The 21,488-nt window shown below is 40.5% G+C and overlaps 1 protein-coding gene across 1 annotated transcript in view; it reads left to right on the top strand.

Moving 5' to 3' along the window:
* The window catches only part of cd276 (CD276 molecule), a 77,489-nt gene that overhangs the window by 43,718 nt on the left and 12,283 nt on the right, over positions 1–21,488 (top strand). Inside the window, exons 5-7 of the mRNA XM_059346009.1 lie at positions 5,746–5,883; positions 10,452–10,493; positions 16,729–16,767. Coding sequence (XP_059201992.1) covers positions 5,746–5,883; positions 10,452–10,493; positions 16,729–16,751 — 203 coding nt within the window. The 3' untranslated portion in view covers positions 16,752–16,767. The remainder of the gene's footprint in view (positions 1–5,745; positions 5,884–10,451; positions 10,494–16,728; positions 16,768–21,488) is intronic.

Genomic DNA, 21,488 nt, shown 5'->3' with positions numbered 1-21,488 from the left:
GATATATAAGCCTATTTCCAGTCCTGGGCCTGGCTTTGCCTCTCTGGTCCCCATGCTGGGCCCTGCTGCTGCTCAACCCCTGGGCTAGCCCCTAGTCCACCTCGCTCTCCTCTGATCAACACTCCTCCTCCTCTCTCTCTTTCTCTAGTTTCACAACCAGGCAGAATAAGGTCAGGTTGTTCATCCTGACAATGAAAGAAAAACCTAATTGACTCTTCCTCTCCTCTTCCTCATCCCTCCAGCTTGTCTACAATGAGCCTTGAGGCTCTTTTTAGCCCGAAGCCATCCCTCTGTCAAGGGACATTATTCTCCTTTGGTCACAGCTTAAGAGGCTAGGTTTCTTCTAGGCAGGTAAAACTGGGCTGACAGTTGGAGAGAAAGCAGCTTTGATCTCCACTGTCTTCACGTTGCAGAACCAAGATGACAGGCAAGGGAGTCTTAGGAGCACTTTATTCTACCAAAGGTGCTGGAGAGAAAACACTCAGGCTTGTAAAAATGCCTGCAAATCTTGGCTCTCACATTCACTGAAGCCCAAACAATACCTAAGCTTGCCCCTTGCGAGTCCCCAATAGTGTCTTCCAGAGACTAAGGGAGCCTCATTTCTCACTGGTGATGTGCCCTGTGTTAGAGGCTCCATATGGAGGTGGTGTTTTATCATACTCTTGCCTGCCCCCATTAAATATCTATTTTTACCATAGCAGTCTGCTGTGGCCTCCTGTAATACACAAAACACCTACGGTGAAGCACCACCTATAAGAAGTAACAGTGGAGGATGCGCTCCAGGTGTGGTCGATATAACCTGTAAAAAAATGTTGCAAACATTAACTGGAGGTGCATTTGTACCTTTTCATTATATATCATATTTTATACAAGTTTGATAGTGCTCAGCAACAAAAAAAAGCTGCAAGGGATGGACACAATAACACATCACATTATATGTACAATATAATGGAACATAATACAACGGCATCATTTTATAGCCTCTAAAACAACCATAATGTTGACTCAAAGCCTCCAGACACAGTTTCTATAAAATCTGAACATTTTAAATAGGCTGTTATATTATATTTGCATTATACTGTGCAGGTGTTCCAGTCATTTAGTTCACCCACTGTCTTGTATGAGACAGATGTGACCTCTACATACATTTTATTTGACCAAAAGTGATTGATATGTATATGAAAATAATCCCTGTAGATTTGTGATCTCACAAAAAGGCAATGGGGAAGGGTTGATGGAAAATGGTGGCAACAAATTCTAGACACTGCAGACAAAATGTGAATGTTACCAAGTGCAGATTTATTGACATACATTAAACATATAGAATCTAATAAAAAAGGAAATTCATACGTGCTGCACGCAGTTTGGATATGGTGAAATGTGCAGACGTCAAGCTTTCATGTACTAGTAAATTATATGATAAAAACTGAAACGATCTAATCAATCTATAATGTAATTTAAAGTACGTACTTCAACCACTGTCCATTTTATGCTTACTAAGTATTGACTGTTGACATCAGCAAAAGTGAAAGAAAGTAAATACAGACGGGAACCTTGGTGAGTGTGTGGCATTTAAATACGTTGTTATGATTGCCTTGTTTCATTCTCTGTCATATCATGTTAACTCATTATACACTAGGGGTTAAACTCGACGATATTTCTCGTCGCGTTAAAAATCTGTCTTGCGAGATTTGTGAGCTTTCCAAACTTCTATTTGTGACCGACCTGTGGGGGCAGTAAAAGAAAAAGAAGAAGAGGAGGAGGGAAGCAGCAAGCAGCCAGAATGACGAAGCCGGGGCTCATTAAGAAGAGTAAGAACGAATTAAAGCGGCACAGTCCTCCTGCAGCAGTCTCTCCCTGCTGTAGAGACAGAGTCTGCAAATTGCTAACAGGCTAAAAGTTAGCTCTGTAGCAGTACAGTGTGTATGTGATGCTGCTGCAGGAGGTGTTCACTTAGCGATCTGTTTTTGTTTACAACAAGCACACTCTGTGCACAGTTAGTGATGCTGGTTAATTCAAGATCGCAATGTTTAAGATCAGTGGAGAAGCTGTGCATAGTAATAAGCCATGCTGCGTTGTTTTGATCAGCTGCTGATGTTGTGCACAGTTAGCGACGGCGGCCACTGTTGCTTCTCCCGTGTTTAATCCTTATGCTTATAATAATAAGCGCTTATGTGATCACGGTCGAAACTGTCGCCAAGACATAACGAGACGATCGAAAACCATATGTCACCTCCGGAGTCTCGTAAATCCCTTTGGGGCCTTTTTATAATGGAGACACGCTGAGTGAGCGGATATTTGTGAGGGCGTGGCCTGAGACTTTCCCGGTGGCCACTCTTCCCCCTAAAGGAAACATGGCTTATATTGTTTGCACTTGAGAAAAAGAAAGAAATATTTTTATTTTATTTAAACTTTTATACATTTTAGCTTTAGTTTCAATTTGTGGAAGAAGAAGTGTATTAAAAGGTCATGCTTACATCATGCATGCATTTGAGTTATAATAAAACATTTCAAAATGCATGTGCAACTCGGTTAAATAAAAGTCTGTTGGTCCAGTCATCGGATAACCGGTTAAGGTTAATGAATGAATGAATGAATGGTCCAGTCATATATTGTCATTGTAGTTTTCTTAAAATCTCGTCTCGTATCGTTCTCGTGAACTCAATATCGTATCTCGTCTGGTGAGCTGAGAGTATCGTTACACCCCTATTATACACACACTTTTTTATCTGTATTCTGATGTGTGCTACACATTCATAGTATCGAGAAAACGCCAAGTGTGTGAAGTGAAGTTTGCCCTGTTTGGTGCAGCTCTGAAGTCTGCAGACTCTAGGTAATGTGACAGTGCAGCCCAAAGCACTCCATCCTTACCCTTGCACAGAGGGAATAGGGAAAAGGGGAAAGGGAGGATAGGTAAACAGAGCCATTAGAGACAAATCTATTTCTGAAGAAAACAAAATCACATCATCAAACAAGAGAAAAAGAAAAATATGATCCTGCAGCCCTTTGGGCCCCGGCGTAGCAATGATAGCCGACTATGGCATTTGTCTTTATCAGCCTGCCTTGGGGGAGGGAGAGTGTGGTGGGAAGGTGTGAGAATAAAAAGAGAATGAGAAAGACAATGGAAACAAAGAGCACAGTGTCTTCTTTACTCGTCACAAAAAGCAGACACATTTGTTACTTTTTCTGACTTATAAGACGTGCAGCTTACATACATACATGTTTCTCTTTTTTTTTGGTTTTGGCCGTTTGTACGAAGTGGCTCTCAGATGGTCATTCTTTAAATTTAACAGTGTGAAGGGCTCGGTGGACAGCGAGCCACAGCATCATCAGTCATGACTAGCCTGGGGAGGTATACGCAGCTTCATCAAAATGACAAGATTGACTTTCCAGATTTTATCCTTTCTCTGTGACATTTGGTTGTTTATTCTGCTTTGCAGGAGCAGTACCAGAGAGAGTTTATAGTGCCTTGTGTATTGAGGAACTCTCCTCAATACATACATACATACATACATATATATATATATATATATATATATATATATACAGTATATTATTAAATAGACAATGGTGACCTTAAAATGTAGAACATGTAATGCTATATATTTACATCAGCCTCCGTAGCAGTTGCCTCTATATTATATTTTACTGCCATTTAACCAAGAAGTAATAATAACACGATTAAGAATGTGCAGCCATGCTTGTAGCTCAGTGGGGTTGTACTTAGACACAGCAGTGCTTTGGGCTAGATACTAGAGTCATCATGCTCATTATCATGTCAACATGCTGGTGTTAAACAGGTATAATGTTTGTTATTTATTTAAGCTCTTCAGCTTGCTAACATTGGCAAATATCACTGAACACCAGCTGATGGGAATGTCTGCAGGTATCTGATCATAAAACAAAGTGCTGTATTATAGACTAAAATTCAAATACCACAAAGTTATTACAGTTTATACTGAGGGGGTATAAATGTATTTTCCAAATTGTATAGCAATCTATCAAATACACAATCACCCATGAAGTTTGAATACTTTTGATTTCAGACACAATCCTCTGTTAGTTGTGGTTTAATTTGTGTTTGGAAGAGATTGATTAATGCAGTTTTAAGAAGATATACACTATCTGTCAAGAATAAATCACATTGTCACAATCATTTCATGGAAAGGGGTAAAAAAAAATTGTATTGCAACTTTATGGCCGACTGTGTAGTTGTTGAGACGGTTTACTCAAAGGAACAAATATGAAGCAAAGGCAGAGGACCATCAAAATCCATAGGCTTCATGTTCTGGGGCCATAAATGTATGTACAAAATCTCACGGCAATCTATCAATCAATCAATCAAACTTTATTTATATAGTGCTTTTCATACATATAAATGCAACTCAAAGTGCTTTACAAAAATCTATCCAGTAGTTGCTGAGATATATCAGAGTGGTCAACTGACCAACATTGACGTTGCCAACCATAATTCCAGCAGAATAAAGGCTGAACTGACTTAAAACAACCCTTTCCTATCATTGGTGAGTACTTATCCCTCGTCCTCCTCCTCTCTATGGCCCTTCATTAACGCTGTTTCATGAGACAGTCAGGTACATTTGCTTCTCAGTGTCAGATGAACTGGATTTCCATCTGAGAATTGATCACCTCCAAAAGGACGCCTCTATTTGCCCTCCATCTTGGCCGGGCTGTATTATAGCCTGTCTGCCCGTCTGCATAGCTGATGCCAAGTCTTTACAGCTGCTTCATCATTACATCTTTCGAACGCCAGTCATTTTTCAGTCTTCTTTTTTTTCTTTTATTATTATTATCTGCCCAGAGCGGGCACTCTCTGAGGGAGGCCTGTTTGTGCTACAGCCAGGCTCACAGCTATTTAGTGGCTCTGCTGTTTTCTTTCTTCTCCCGCTGTTCAGCTGAATACCCCAGGGAAATTTGGCTGTGTGTCTGATATCTTTTTTGTCCTGCTGACCAGTTTTTACTCCTCCTCATCAGTTTGCAACTTGCCAACATACTGTCACTCAATTTGATGTTTAATTGTCTCCGAAGTAATTTTAACGTAGTGCAGTCTGAAAGATATGCACTATCACTGTAATCAAATTTTTATATAGAGATATTGCATTTTCCTTGTTCCTGTTAAAATGCAAGAAAATGATACTATGATATTGTAGACATTAAGAAGTTATAGAATATTAAGGCAAACACATGAGAGCTGCAGACATCTGAGCAATGCGTAGCAGAAGGCAGGGGGTGGGATAGTTAGTGCCAACATCCTCTTAATGCTGTGCCAATGCTGTTTGAGTGAAACGACAACACAGTCTTGTGCGACTGCTTAGCTATCTGCCATCTGGACTCAATTGAATGACTCAAGTGTCTTAATTGGACACGAGCAAAGAAGCTCTTACTCCGTTCACATTAAGCAAAGGTTCACACTCATTTCTTCTCTCTGACGGTCCCACTGTTTCTAAAAGTCAAACTTTATACAGAGATGATATGACAGGGCCGAAGATGATGACGGAGATGATATTGGCAATAACCATCATCAGTGTCATCATGTTGTGCTTCATGTTCCGCAGTCTGGATAATTCAGGATTTTTATGACCACGTAGTTTAACAGCAAAATTGTCAAATGGTGAAATAATGGTGATGGATACAGCCGTGACAGTTGTGCTCTTATTTTAGCTCTGCAAGAGTGAATAATGAGGCTCTCCCTTCTCTGCCACCCCCCCTCTCTGCCCTTTGCTTCAGGTCAGAACATCGCATTCCCCCCGGTGGCTCTGTGGGTAACTGTTGGCCTGGCCGTGTGTCTGCTGGTGCTGCTCATTGCCCTGGCTGCTGTCTGCCGCAGGAAGATCAAGGAGAGCTGTGAGGAGGCCAGGAGAGAAGGTAGAGAGGAGGGGGAAAAGGCTCTGCACATTCAACACCACTGTATATTCTCACAAAGGGTACAATTCATTGGTGATGAACATCCATGTTTAATCCTCAAGGTTAGAAAAAGAAGGTTATCTGGCTTTCATAAGGGGTAATACGAATTGTGAATCTCATTTCGGTGGCAACTTTTGAGCTATGTGCACAAAAAATAAAGTCATAAAATGATTTCCTGTTTCTTCTTGGACAGTGTTGGCCTGCTGCGTACACAGTTCAAGGGCTCGCTGAATAATGGATGCTAACCTCTCATGCTCCCAGGCCCTTTCAACCCTTCTCAGGGCCTTCATTTAAATGCAGAATGACTCCTTAAACTCTTCACATCGTGGGGCCAGTAGATGATATGCATAATTGCGACATGTTGCCTAGATCATGTGGGAGGCACGACCAGAGCGGAGAGAGATAGAGCAGAAAGCAGTGATGAGATGTTAACTGCTCAAGGAACTTTTGAGAATCCAGAGGGAGTTCTGCTTAATGCGTATAGGCAGGATCTCGGATGGTGGGACCATATCTTCAGCAAAGAGGAACATCATTACCCGGGTCCAGTAATTAGCGTTGCGGAATGGCTGAGGATCGCCGCAAGTGCAAAGAGAAAAAGTTTTGAAATGAGATAGATAGTGCAGAGCCACCAGCTCTGCTGTAATGAGATCCGCTCAGAGTGGAGGAGACATTTAAATAAAGGTCAGCCAGTGTCTGCACCAGGGCCCAGAGGTTTAAAAATAAATATGGAAGTGACACAGACTCAGAGGAAAGAGTAAATAGCTCCATGGAACATATGAAATCAAATGAAATGGAAAGAGAGAAATATAATGCAGTTCCTCCCACGGGCATAAAGGCTACTAGGGTTGTGGGGCCCTTTTTCTTCAGTGGGGTGGAATAGGAGGCGCGTTCGCTGGCGGCAGCCCAGAATACCGAAGGCGGGATTGATTATGTGGTCATCCACTGTCCGCCTTATTGAAATGTTAAGTCTCATTCTGTCCCCTGCCAGCAATGCTTTGGTGTTTTCCAAGCACGAAGCTGAAGAGTGGCAACGCCGACTTATTCACATATCATGCAGACTCTTATACTCCTGATAGAATGATATTATATGAATACAGATGTGGAGGGAGCTTAAAAAAGGGTTTTGTATGCACATATCCAGAGCTGTGAGGGAGGGCAGGAAGCAGAGAAGTGCAACCTAATTGTGGTTGTCTTATCTTTTAATGGCGTTCCCGGGTATGGCCAGATTGAAGTTGACTCTCACTTCACTGTGTCTGGGTAGTGAGGGTGGAAGGGTCAGTAAAAGTGGAGAAGTGAGTAAGTCATTTTTCTTACCTGTCATAATGTATGTGGAGCAGCCGAATGTGTATCGTAACAGAGCAGAGCAGCTTGTGGGAGCTCAATTCCAGGGGCAGTGTTGAATCTCAACACCAGCATGGCTTCTGTTCTCTCTGATTTTTTTTCTTCCTTCATCCCTCTCTTCTGTCCTTCCTTACATAATGACTGTGTATCTAATATATGCTTTCAGTGATCCTTCCAGTGCTGCTGCTCTATTTCTCCAAAGCACATTTTACATTTAGATAAGCATATGATTTAATCAGACTCACGCTTGGAGACCATGTGTAGGTGACATGGGACCGATCTCCCCTGTGTGATGGATGAAAGTCATGAGGGAAGGAGTGTTTCCCTAGGGGTACATCCCTAGGGTTTAACCACAGTGGTGCACATGTTTCACAGGGTTAACCCTGAGGTTTACCACAGATCAAATGCTGTTTATTGATCACCTTAGTGTACATGTGACCTACATGAAACAACAGACACGTTGATTTATTCACTCCAAGTCTGAAGCAAACGCTCATAAAAACAGACATTTGCAAAATCCCTGATCAAAATACTGGCAAACAAAAGCTGTTCCTCATGCATTCTTTTTTTAAAATTGTTTCATTTTTGTCATCAAGAGTTATTCAAAGGGACAGAAAATGAATTAAAACCTACGCAGCACAAACACTGCTGTCATTAAGCCTCATGTCCTAGTATGCACAAAGGTTTTAAAAAAGAAGAAGGCTCTGCTGTTTCTAGGGTGCAAGAATGAATTAATTAGGCCCACTAATCAGTGTATTTATAGTACTATAGGTTTACTAAGAGGCCATTTGCTTTTGCTTACATTTGAAACACTCGTGATGTCACAGCAGTGTTTGAAGAGATTCAGCAGCAGTGCTGCGCCACTTCTCTGTAGGGGAAACATAGAGGCAGAAAGGATGATGATGAGAAACGGTAACACTCTTCAGTCGGAAGCTTTCTTTCCCTGTCTCTCTTCGTCTTTTATGTGGTTTGTCCAGCTTTTGTGCTTAAGCCATAACCGCCCTTCTTTTTACCCCCCACACATCTGGGATGCAGCCAATAGGGGCATAAAATTGTAACACTCTCGATGTACAAGGGAAGCAGTTCTCACTCCCTGCCCTGTGGATGCCCTCGTCTTCACCCTGACTTTAAGGGGCCTTTAAATAAGCCTCACTCCTCTATCAAAGCCCTGTCCCTCAAGGTATTCCCACTGTTACCCAGTGGTGGGACTGTTGGTCGATTTGGAGGTGTTGAATGAAGCACTGGACGTAAACTCGTTCACACATTGAGTATCGGTTACACCAGAGTTCTAAAGATGTGGAGTAGTGGTTTTATTGCTTTTTCCAAGGTGCTCTTGTTTTACTCTCAAAGTGTATACCTTATTAACAGGTCAATCTCGGAACCTATCAGCCATCAGTCTGACAAAGATTTAGCCTCTGGGAGCAAGGGCCGATATTTATTCTGGGATTCTGGTGAATCCACTGGATATAGGTATGCCATATATCAAGACGTCCTCCTCTATGTGTTGTGATTGTTTACAATCTGATTAGCAGCTTGAGACATGACAATGAAGTTTGGGTTAAGAGAAGAGACTAGGATTGTATTATTTCTCTGCATATTATAGCAGATTCATTTAAAACAAGCTAATAAAAAGCTAAATCATCATCAGACAATAGCTGATGGGTTTTGAGATTGCATTTTGGCTTTTGCTCCCCATGTGGACACTCAAATGTGATTGGTCAATACTAGTCTCACTTGAAACGAACTACAAATTGACTTTCCCATTCCAAAATCTTGTCCAGTTGCCTCCAGCTTCTGCATTTATATGCATATATCTGTTTATCGAGATTATAAACCGATTAACTCAAAATGGTATAGCAGTGGATTTCAACCTCAGGTTTGGGACCCCCAAGGATGTTACTGGATAACTTCTAAATGGTTGCAGAGAAATAAAATCAAGTAACATGTTTTAGACCGGATAATGGTTGCTACATTACTGTGTGATTTTATTAGCTTTCAATTATCATATTCAGATTTAAATTTGTATTTCTGGAGGTCCTGCAACACAGAGAGGTTGCTGTTCTGGGGTGTCATGGAACAAATTAAAAATCCACAGTGCCTGGAGCACATTGGATCTGGGTACTAGCTGCTAAAACTGAATTAAACTAACTGTCATCTCAAATAAAGCATATTTTTTTAATCAGAGATTTCAAAATAGATTTCAAAAAATCAAGATAACGCTATTTTTCGCCAGTTTGCTGCTCTCTCTTTCTCTTCGTAGTCATGGGAGGGAGTTAAGTCAAAAAGGTTGAGAACCACCTTTCTCAACGTTCACTTCACAGTTGCCAACAAAATATCACTTTGTCTGCAGAGGAAATAAAAACAAAACCTTAGGCTATATAACCCAAGCCATACCTTGGACTGACTAATTATAATGTCTCATAAAAATATTGGAATATACTGTATACTATGAAGACTAAAGTAAGAACAAATTTTCTTAAATCACATTACGACGTAACACAGAGGAGAGAAAATGAAGAAGGTGGGTTGCCTTACACATTTACAGGCTGCTTGAATCTGGAAATGTTCTGCTGCTGTAATAAAGGGATTATTTTCTCTGCTGTCAAAGTCAGAGAAAAGCAGTCAAACGTATAGGAATACAAACAAATGAACTGTTGCCTCGACATTCAATTTGGTTCAATTAGCAGTCTAATTTCATGAATCACACCGTAAATAGAGGATCTCATGCCCAATTGATGGGAAAATTGTATCACAGAATTAATATCAGTTGCTTGGGTACTCTGTCTCAGCCCTATTTTTAGCTTGTATGTGTGTGTGTGCACATGCCATGTGTGTGTAAGTGTGACATCACTGGGTTGCCTCCCTAACTTTGTTGACAGTGGGTTTTCAGAAAGCCAGCAGATAAAGCCTAATGTGATTACTGTCTTTGCAAAAGGGCTGGATAGGAGGTTAAGGGGTGTGTTTGACTGTGTGTGTATGTGTGTGTGTGTGTGTGTGTGTGTGTGTGTATGATGCGGCGGGGGTACCATTGTGTGCAGCTTCGTTGTCATATAGCTCTCTTTTACCACAGTTTGTCCTTTGAGCTGTGAAGGATCAACTCACCATAGGCTTGTGATGAAGTGACTGCATTGCGTGCTTGCCTTTGTACTGTGGCTCCCACTGATAATGGCTTCTCTGTCTCCCCGCAGCTGAAGAGGCCAAGGAACTGGAAGAAGAGGAGTCAAAGACAGGTCAGCCAACACACCTGGTCATGCCTCAGCCTCTGCGTGCTTCAGGGGCCTGCTGTATGTTTTAGCTAGCACTGCTGTGAAGGTGCTTGTGACAAATGCTGGTCAGGAAACAGTGGAAAATCAGCTTGTTAAAGGGACAGGGACTCCAAAATCACACCTACATATTTATCTGCTTACCTGTAGTACTATTTATCAATCTAGATTGATGAATAGTACTTTGGGTCTCTTAAAGTTCCACCACATCTAGATATTGAAATATTCAATATGTTTTATGTTTTGCATTCAGCACTCGGAGCAGTGTAATCATGCAAGGCTGTAAACATTGTCAGAAACAGGCAATGGTGCATTTTATCCACTGAAGGGTAGCTCAAGTGGGCAGGCAGACCAGACTGAGCCTGTAAACAGGGTAATTAATTCTACACATGCAAAATCTCATAGAAAGTTTGATCTACATTTTTTTTTACATGTACTTTGCAAAGCAGTGAAGTTACAAAAATATAAAATAGCATAAAAAATAATCTACAGTTTAGCTTGTCTTCTATTTAAAAAAGATCCAGGTGGCAGGAAGGTAGGGACCAAACAGGACAAGTAAGTGAATGTTAAATTTGTTTACTGAAGTGTGAGTGAACGCTGATGAAGCATGAGTGCACGTGAGAAATGAGACCAGCTCAAGGCACCGAATCCATTCAACACAGCAACCCAGTGGCATAACTCTTCTTGTATGTGTGTGTGTGTGTGTGTGTGTGTGTGTGTGTGTGTGTGTGTGTGTGTGTGGTGTGTGTGTGTGTGTGGTGTGTGTGGTGTGTGTGGTGTGTGTGTGTGTGTGTGTGTGGCAGAGAGAGGGAGACTGGTGCACTAATTTAGTGATGCCAACAAGCTGTTTTACATTATACGTTCCCCCAAAGCTACAGCTATAACAGTGAAATCTATCTTGTCTATAAATTTAATGGTAACAAGTTCCACAAGTTCCAAGTTTCACAAAATGCCAACAATAGCGATGCCGTGTCCTGCACTCAAATGATCCTGTTTACCAAGCCGAATTGATTTTGCACTCACTCCTGGCTGAAATGTGATATGAATATTATTAAAACTTGAATAAGTTGCTTTTGAATTTTTATGATGAAGCATCCAGTAATATGGACAGACATCACCTGATAGTCCTGCACCACTTAAAGCTATGTAGTTTAGCAAGTTACGATTTCTTTTAAATCCATCTTGTTTAAAATACTGAACAAAGGCAGTGCCCAGAGAGAGCTGTAATCCATAATTACACATTTGTGAACAAACTTTTTAAAGTTTTACGCTTGGCATTGTTGCCATCGCCATCTTGTTTTTTCGGCCGCCATAATCTTTTTTTTTGGAGTTAGAAGTACCCATATTTAAGGGAAAGAGGGGGAACTAATTTGTAGAAGCTAGCATTAGCGCCCCCCCCCCCCCCCCCCCCCCAAACTTTTTTTACCCTCGATGGCAACATATTTTTCAAAATGAACATCATTCTGCATTGAAGAAGACTTGAAACTAGCCATTGACACCATAAATGAATTAGGAAAACTTTGCTGAGGTAATAAATCAAGGGAAAGTAGGGTCATTTTCTCATGGACTTCATACAATCAGACTTTCACCCCCTGCTGTCCTTTAGAAAGAATGCAGGAACTTCTACATTTGCCACTTAGTGTTAACTAGTGGCTTGCTGTTTAGCTTCATATTAACCATACAGGCACAAGACTAACATATCCTCACATTTCCCAAAATGTTACACAATTGCTTTTAAACCTATTCATTAAAGTTTACCTATTTCAGGAGATTGTTATAGCTTAACACTTGAAATAACTTACAGGTCTCTCAGCGCTCATCTTTTGCATTACATAATGGTAGTAAATCAGGAGAAAGTAGTACTATGTCTTTTGGTGCGATGAGAGTGATGTGATATTTTGCTTACTATGACCTTATGAGTCCAGAATTAATTTCGGTATTAGCAAGCAGAGCAAGCTTCTTCTGCCAGCCCAGCCTCAGTGACTACCCCTCACAGTCCTGAGCAGTTCTCCCTCAAGCGTTAATGTCATTAGAGTTATTCATTTGACTCCTTCTTTAGTCTGATTTAATTATTTAGCCTTTATGTGAACGGCAAAGTTAATACCATGTGATTTTAATAAGCTGAGAGGTGAAAGAGTCTCTGAGTGAAGGGGGACAATGACTTTCACTCTCTAATGCCTCTCTCATGAATGTTTCAGTGAGATCTGTGAAGCCAGGAGCGGGGTCAGCCATTCCACAACTAGTGAGAACTAATAGTTCAGCTTTAGCTAAAGGGGCAGGGCATAGGAAACTGGAGCTGGGAGACTGTTGTATGCCTGTACTCAAGCGACAAGACACAACTTACAGCCACCCTCTATATCTCCGCCTCTCGTCATCGTCCATGCACCTGGTTGATCCAGGTGGACGTTGGGGGCGGTGAGCTGGTGAAGTCAAGCTAATGGCCCTGCCTTCTGAGATCACTCTGTAAGCACTCCAGACAGGAAGCTTTGTTTTGCCATCTGGCTCCAATTGCGCTGACAAAGCCAGAGGTTTCTGCATGAGACAAAGGAGCTGAAATGAGCCCCACTTTAATAAACCCAGGATGATGGGGAGCCACGTTTGTGTGTTATCTTAATGAGCTGTCCAAAGGAGAGCGCGCCTCCCCTTTCAAAGCCAGCCTGATTTTAACAATAACCAGTGATAACTAGGGACCTGGGCTCATTCATTTGCAATGGGGTAGGATCCCTTTGTTGCCTTTACAGCAGAGGCAAATAATGTTTAACAAACACTGGAGCTCAAATTCTCTATTTATTTGCAGGTGCTAAAGCCAAGAGCGGCCTCTTCACACACACATGCAAAAGGACACACACACCGCACACTAAAAGAAGCACTGTTATACACTAATCTGCATGCACATACGTAGATGTGCAGTGTGTACAGTTCTTGCCGGCTTCATCCCTCACCTCCCCACCTCCTGCTTGAAATGTGTTCAGTAATCTGAGCATGATGTGCTGTTTAGAGGGGGCTGCAGTCACGCAAGTGCGGCTCCTCCTGTCAGAAGCTGGCTTTAGTTTGTGTGCACTAGCCCCTGTCTCCCTAAATCCCGGACTCCAAGGAGTCAGGCCTTAGCAACAAGGCCCTGGAAGAGAGTGTTAGTCAGTGACCCAGTTCTTTCATAGACAAAGAATTGTCCGGAAAGAACAATTTGACACGCCCTCTGAAAAGGGAGCTCCATGCGAAAAACGGTTTTATTAACCCTCCCTAACTAAAGCAAGGTCCTGTGAAGGTGGAAGGTTAGGGAATAGAGGTCCTTAAAGAGCCTGATAGCACAAGGAAGCCCCACCTTTCACGATATTCCGGTTCCTTCATGCCAAGTCCAAGGCTACCATGCACTGAAAGATGGATGACAGTTGCTAAAATCATATTAAAGCTTCAAGTCCAGTAGCTCATCACCCTAAATGATTTTAAGAAGCTAGCTAGCTAAGGCTGTGTAAAGGTGACTTTTCGAGCAGACAGACAGAAACAAGGACAGCTGTACCAGAGTCAAAGTCACCTTTGTGCTTATTATACCCGATCTGTCTACTGAGTTATTCACACAGCAATGAAAATACAACACTTAAATGTGTAAGGGACATAACATTCACCCTACGTCTCTCATGGGAATAAAGGTTCAGCATCCTCACTGAATTAATTAATCAGAGATAATTATCCATTATACATACAGTTAATTTTAGTATAGTTTGGAAATTGTCTGTACACGTCCATTTTACCATTAAAAAAAGAAATTGTTGTGAAACTCTCTCATTATAGGTAATTTCATAGGCATATCAACAATGTTACATATCATAATATATCATGTTTTCTGGTAATACAATACATAAATAGTACTATTTATTTATAAATACATTTATAAATAAATAAAGGCTAATAACTACATGGTACAGCCTATTTTTATATACTCAGTGTGAATTAAATACTCAATATATGAATTGTACTTTGTACTAAAAGATTTTTGTACTTTGTACTAAAAGGTTTGAGTATGTACTTATGTTGTTATCAATTTATTCAACGTAAATATGTGCCACAGGATCTCAATATAAATCCATCTCTTACATTCCATTGAAAGACAACAAATTATTGTACAAATTGATTTAAAATAATGGGATGCTGTCTGTAACGTGAATATAACAGAATGAGATGATTTGGGATTTTATGTTTAAACTGATAAACTTTTATTTTTGTAAGTATACACACTGAATTATAAATTGATGCATTCCGTTTTGATTTACTGTTTATGCAGCATCATAACTTTTTTTGTTAATTGGGCTTGTAGTGAATAATCGTCCAGCGTAATGTAGCAAATAGCAAATTTGGGAAAATCAGGTCATTCCCTTATCTTGACTGATTGACTTTAAAGGCAGTTATTAACCATTGGGAGCAGTATAGAGCAGTGCTTTTACCCTTTTTGCTCATTTGAAGGCAGCTCAGTTCACATAACAGTTGCTGGCAGTAACACACCAACATAATGAGCAAGGCACCAACAAAGGCAGTGAAGAAGAACACTGTTAGAATGATAACTTGGAAGTGAACATTGCATTTTTTCTGATATTTTGTCAAAATTGAAAATGGGCAGAGGTGAAAAGAAATGCACAAAACTTCACAGTATAACTTTAAATTAGTTCTTAATTTGATATAAATTTACAAGCCCCATTGGAGCCATAAAGTAGAGGTTGCAGGTGTTAAAATGGCATACTAAAAGAATTATGGGACACATAATACCAGACCAGGCTTAGTAAGAAGTTACATACAGTATTCATATAACATAACCCAGTTTGACAGACCTGCAGGACTCATGAACATACCATTCCACATTACTACATTTTGAATTGAGAGGGCCTTGGAAAGCGTCCCCCAGGCAGCTCTGCCTGACATGCCCTCCCTTTTCACTGGCAGCACACACTCAGCCACTGGGCTCTCCCAGCGGTCACACATTACTGACTAAAGATATGTAAATAGAACATTCATGTTGCCTTCATTATTAGATGTGGGTCACTGGATAACTTCAAGAGCACTAATTAAAAGAGCTCCCAGCACACCATTGCTTAGTAGTTGCGCGCACATTACTGCACTCGTGTTCCTTGCTGGTTCAGCACCATATAGTAAGCTACATGTTCGCTCCTGTTTTGTTTTTTTTACCAAGGGTGAACCCTAAGAGATGCTGTTTTGACCCAATAACACTCATCATAATAAATTATAAACCTTCTTTTGCATGAAACATGTTAGTTTCACATGACACTGAATTCTCTAATTATGTACAAATAGTTATTTCCTGTGGTTGCAGCTTACTTGCATTTCTATACATGTTGTGCCTTCGAAATGAGAAAGGCTTAGATTCCAAAAGGAGATTGCCAGTTACTGAGAAACTTTCTTCCTTCCTTTTCTCCTTCCTTTGCTGTGAGTTTGGGAAGGAGCTCATCAAAGATGTGCTGCACACTGAGCTACTCTTGCAACCTCTCAGAGTTTATCTGCTGGCCCGTGAGGAAAAGGCCACCTGATCATTGTCAGAAGAGATAGAAGAAAAATAGCAGCTTCTAAATCATTTGGAATAATGAGTGTTGTCACAGTTAATAAAAACAGTCAAACATCTCAGTGCTGCGGATCACAGCAACAGGCCAATCCTACTGCTGGTTTAAAGAGTGTTTTTGTAGGAGGACAGGGGTATTTAAAGAGTGAAGGCAATCCTTTTCCTGGGATGGATCCCCCTGTACGGACGTCATTTACATCCTCCTGCCATCCAACCCCCCACCCCCTCATTCCCCCTTCTGTCATGTAATCTACACTCCTCTGACAGCACAGCCAAGGCCCGGTGGGAGAGTGCCTATCCATCTCACTACCCCAATCTGCCTCCCCTGTTTGGTTCCACATGAGCACTCAGCTGCTGTGACTAATTAAATAAAGCGCTGTGCCCTCTGCTTCCTGTTAGCCATGGCAAGGTTGGTGCACAGAGATGGAGCAGAGGAGGAGGAGGGGTGCTGAAGGAAAGGGGGGCACACAATAACAACTACCAAGCCTGTAATGATGCTTTGGTCCATAAGACAGCAGACATAGTTACGTTGATGCCAACATGACGCCTGCACAGTAGTTGTATCACAGATCTTTAAATGATGCAATATTTTGAGCTCAAGTATTCATTCTTGTGTTCTCTTTTCTTTCTTTTTTTCAGCCATGACGCTACTGAAAAGCTAAGGCTAAGGGAATAAAGGTGAGTCTGATTTAATTAGTATATCTATGTGTCTTTAAGCACACCTGTGTGTTTATGTGTCACTCAGTTGTCACACTTTTTTCCCCTTCCTTATCACAATTGCCTGATATTCTCCGCAGTAGTGCTCTGGAGGAGCAGTGCCTCTGTAGGTCATGGGTAAGTGCTGCTGTAATGAGGCTAGGCTGCATTAATTCAGCAGACAGTCGGGAATATGAGAAGTCTTGACATTTTGATTTCTGGAATCACAGGGTCACTGGCTGATATGACAAATCTATTTCATTTTATCAGGCATGCAAACATAAATTCCCTGGCCTGCTCAAAGCCTCTGTAAGAGTCTGATTAACAGTAAACATTTAAGGTGTGAGGCGTGTCTTTTTTCTTTCGTTCCGTCTGACACTATGCATATACAGCGACACCCCTGCAAAGTTCTCAATCTGCCAACTTTAGCTTGTGAGGAACTACAGCCATTTTAGTGATTATCGTCAGAGTTTTATAGAATTTGTTTAATATAATTGATTTGCTACATTTAAGCAATGTCTCATTTCTTTTGTTTTCTGAGGTTTCAGCAGATTTCCAGAGAACAAATAGCCAGGCCAGAACATCCTTTTTTTGCTTTATAGTCCGATTATCAACTTGAGATGCAAGAATGGAATTTGAGTTGAGAGATGACTCATCCATACTTCAACTTAATTAAATATAAATAATTTATAGAAATAGTAGCAACACAAAACATATTTTACAGTATGATTTTATACTGTGATGGAAATATATACAGCAAAAAAGTGTATGTACTGCGAACAGACTTTCAGCACCATGGACAGTTCCACTTCTTACACAGTTGAAGAGGTTGGTTGAAGGAATGAAACCAAGCTCCTTTTAAAAACGGGTTGCTGTAGATGTTGCTTGTAGTCATAGATAGATTCTCTTCTTTAATATTATTCTTCTTTTTCTTTTCTTTTTTGGCTTTTTTTGAACAGTCCATATTGAATAGAAGGAAAGGGAGGGTACTCCAGCTAAGATATATTTGTGGGCACTGTAACTGTCCCAGTTGACTTGAACTGTGGTCTGCCCTGGATTAGTAAATGACCCAGAATAACAACCTGACAGATAACCGGGAACACATATAAATATATATATATATTATCTAACCATGTCTGGTTAGCTACTCCAGAGTTGCTATAAATTATATATATATATATATATACATATATATATATATATATATATATATATATATATATATATATATATATATATATATATATATATATATATATATATATATATATATAACCGGGAACACATATAAATATATATATATATTATCTAACCATGTCTGGTTAGCTACTCCAGAGTTGCTATAAATTATATATATATATACATATATATATATATATATATATATATATATATATATATATATATATATATATATATATATATATAGCAACTCTGGAGTAGCTAACCAGACATGGTTTCCTGCCTTCTCCTGATATCACTGCATCTCACTCTCTTTGTGTAACCTCCTACTGGGTGAATGAAAAGGTGCAGGTGGACCGGTGTAGTGTGGATTGAGCCCTGGCCAGTGTAGACTGGTTAGTCCTTCCTCATTGGCTGCTATTCATCCCCATTTTTCTAGATAAAAAAGACATCCAGATTTTTTCTGGAGACCAGGATATTTATACTTGGACTTAATCCACTTATACTCTGTTAAAATGGAGGGTCTTAAGGCCGTCACTTATGTTATGCTTCTTGAGTATCATCACCTTGTGATTTTTATTCAGTTCCTTTTCAGTCTCCAGTTGTGAAAACGGCTTTTAAAAGAATCTTCTTAGCTTCTGTTTGAATGTTGGGTTGGTAGTTGTTTCTCAGAAAGCGAGGATGATGGTGTATTTTTTCCCCACTTATATTGTCAGACTGAAGGTTGACTGTATAGCTGCATTCCCTATTTTCTAATGATTCTGCTCTAGTAGCAGACTGACCTGGACCAAGAGCAGCAGCAGTAATACAGCAGTAGGCAGGCAGGCATTTCCGATAGTGATGGGAGCCAGGGTGCTGGCAGTTTTGGACCCTGTGGCCCTTGGGGAGAGGAATGGGACACTCCCACTGGCCCCATGTTCACTCAGCCATGGCCAGCCTGTGTCAGGCACTATATCCCTCCCTGGACCCGGCACATTGGACCTTTATAGGCCAGGAAAGCCCAAAACCTTGGAGCTATTTTTGGTAAAGCTACAATGCTGTAACCAACAAAGGACAGGAGTTTTCAGGGCAGAATATATTTTTGTGTTCAAAGCTGGGGGGATTTCTGAAGAGAAAAATAATTTCCCCTTTTGTTGAGACAAAGATGTTTTGATGTTGAATGCTGATTCTTTCAGAGACATTTTGGAGGCACTCCATCAATTTTGATTTGACAGATATTGAAGTTTTTTGTCACTATGGCGCTGGAGTGATAACAGGATGGTGCAGCTGGTCTGTCTTTTGTCAGAAAATGAGACAGAATTTGATCAATTTGGCTGTTAGTTAATGAACACTTCCTGATGTTTAGGACAATTTAAAACATATTCTGCTAATAAGGGAAACCATCCCCAAAAGCTTCGACTCAGCAGCTCCTGAGAAGCTGTACAGGTTTAGTGTACTGTGTATATTTGGTGTCCATGTGTGTGTACAGTATGGGCACACATCTATTGCGGAGGAGGCAGAGAAAAATAAACTGGATGATACTGCTCAGTCGCTCCGCTGTCTATGAGTCAGAGTTACTTCACTACTGTCTTACATTAGCATACAGTATGGACCTTCACTGTATCTGCTCTTCCTCTAACTCTTACTTTAATAACAAGCAGTTTGGTGTCAGTTGTGTGAACACTTTTTATTACAAGGTTGGACAGTTACAGCTTGTTTTTATTATACCCTGACTGGTCATTCCCATAAAGCCGCAGCATGCAGAGTGAGTAGAAGATGATGGAAGGTGCAGAAAGTAATTTCCTGTAACTAGCCAAAATAAAGTCTGGCCAGTAGGAGTCAAAGAGAGGACATTTGTCATTACTGTAGTATCCACTGACCTTCACCGAGACTGTTATTGCTAGGTAATATCCTGCAAGCCCCTCGACCTCTCTGCTGCTGAATCATCCTGGATCAATTATTCTAATATTTGTGTGGCAGTTTTGCTATCGATTAATGCATTTATGCAGAGTGCAGCATATCTTATTTAATAAAGCTGGGCTCTGCATTTAATTAAGTCGACTTAGAGTGAGATGGCACTTTGTTTTCATAAACCTTTGCCTTATCGATACATGTGTTCATTCGTGACTTATGTTTATCCCCTCAAACTTTTATTGTTCCATTACTGGCAGCCCAGTATGGATAACATAGTAAATGGCTATCTGCAGCACACTCAATATTTCGTAGATTGTTGCCATCGTTAGTGGCTCAGACCTGCTGTGTGCTATCATAAATATTAAATACTGATCATTACAACAGCTTTGTGGTCCTTGAAACTTAGAGATTAGTAGAAGTAGTTGTGTGCAGTGAATAAAACTTGAAATCGGCTCGTTTGTTTTGTTTTTTTGCTATTCTTCTACCAAAATCTGAATACGTAAGAAGATTTTATAGCAACATTAAGTAAGACTGGTATTTTTTGCAATTTAGTGCCCCTACAGTTTCAGAGTGCAGTTCACATTTATGCTGTTATAGATTTGAACAGCTGTATTGATTACATTATAATTGTGATGGGAAAAAAGGCCTTAACAGCCAAACATCAAGCAAGTGCAACAACACAAAAGATAGCAATCCAGCTAATATAATAATAATACTAATTCGACACCAAGAAGGTCAGCTCTGTCTTGCAGCCTTTCATTCTGCAAAGTTCTCACCAGCAAAGAAAAGAAAGTCTTGGTCGGTGTCCTCTTGCACGGTCACTTTCTCCAGCACAGAACCTGCGACACTCCCCGCCATTGTTCCCCCATAGCTGGGGCCTGAAAAAACCTTGTCCTTACTGTGGTCCAAAGCTCCTGTGCCAGCACTGTAAACACTCCCCCAGTGCTGCACCCTCCCAGTCCTGGCAGCACAGCTAACTGACCACAGCTACAGTAAACAAACAGTGTTGTAGAAAATCTTTAAAGAAAAACAACTGACGACCAGGTCGATTCGAATAGCAGCCTTGTGCAGGATTTATTTAGCAAGTATCAAAAAACAGATTCAGATGCCAAAGGTGTCAGACAAATCCAAAAGTCAGAACAGAACTGAGAGACAACACCCAGTTTCTCTCTTTTTACTTTTCAGGTTGGTGTGTCATTGTTTCTGTGTAACTAAGGTTCAACGTCCTGCTCAACGTCCACTTAGCTTTATGTTCTACCACTGTCATAAATTTGGTTCAAAATAGGCCAAAGCTAATGTGATGCTTCAGAAGACTTATTGCGTCAGCTAGTTAATTTCCAAAGTTATCTTTTCAGTTTCAAATTCTCTCTTTGCATTTGCCAGTGGAAGGATACCCACTGATAGTTGCATAACTGCAATCTCTGAATAATGCTGGTTCCAGCAACACAAAAAATGGTGAATATCAGTGTTGTTGTTTTTTGGGCACTGGAGTTAATGCTTCACATCACACAACTGACTCATGTGACATATAGAAAAGTAAAATCTTTAAAGTAACATGGTCTAGAGAAACCTTACAACTTTCCAGGTGAAATTCTGCATTGGATATTAAGACCTTTGTTAATAATCTG

The sequence above is a fragment of the Centropristis striata genome, chromosome 2, assembly GCF_030273125.1.
Source record: "Centropristis striata isolate RG_2023a ecotype Rhode Island chromosome 2, C.striata_1.0, whole genome shotgun sequence".
Lineage (NCBI taxonomy): Eukaryota > Metazoa > Chordata > Actinopteri > Perciformes > Serranidae > Centropristis > Centropristis striata.
Note: the sequence above shows the minus strand (reverse complement) of the source record. Positions and strands in the feature narration are given on the sequence as shown.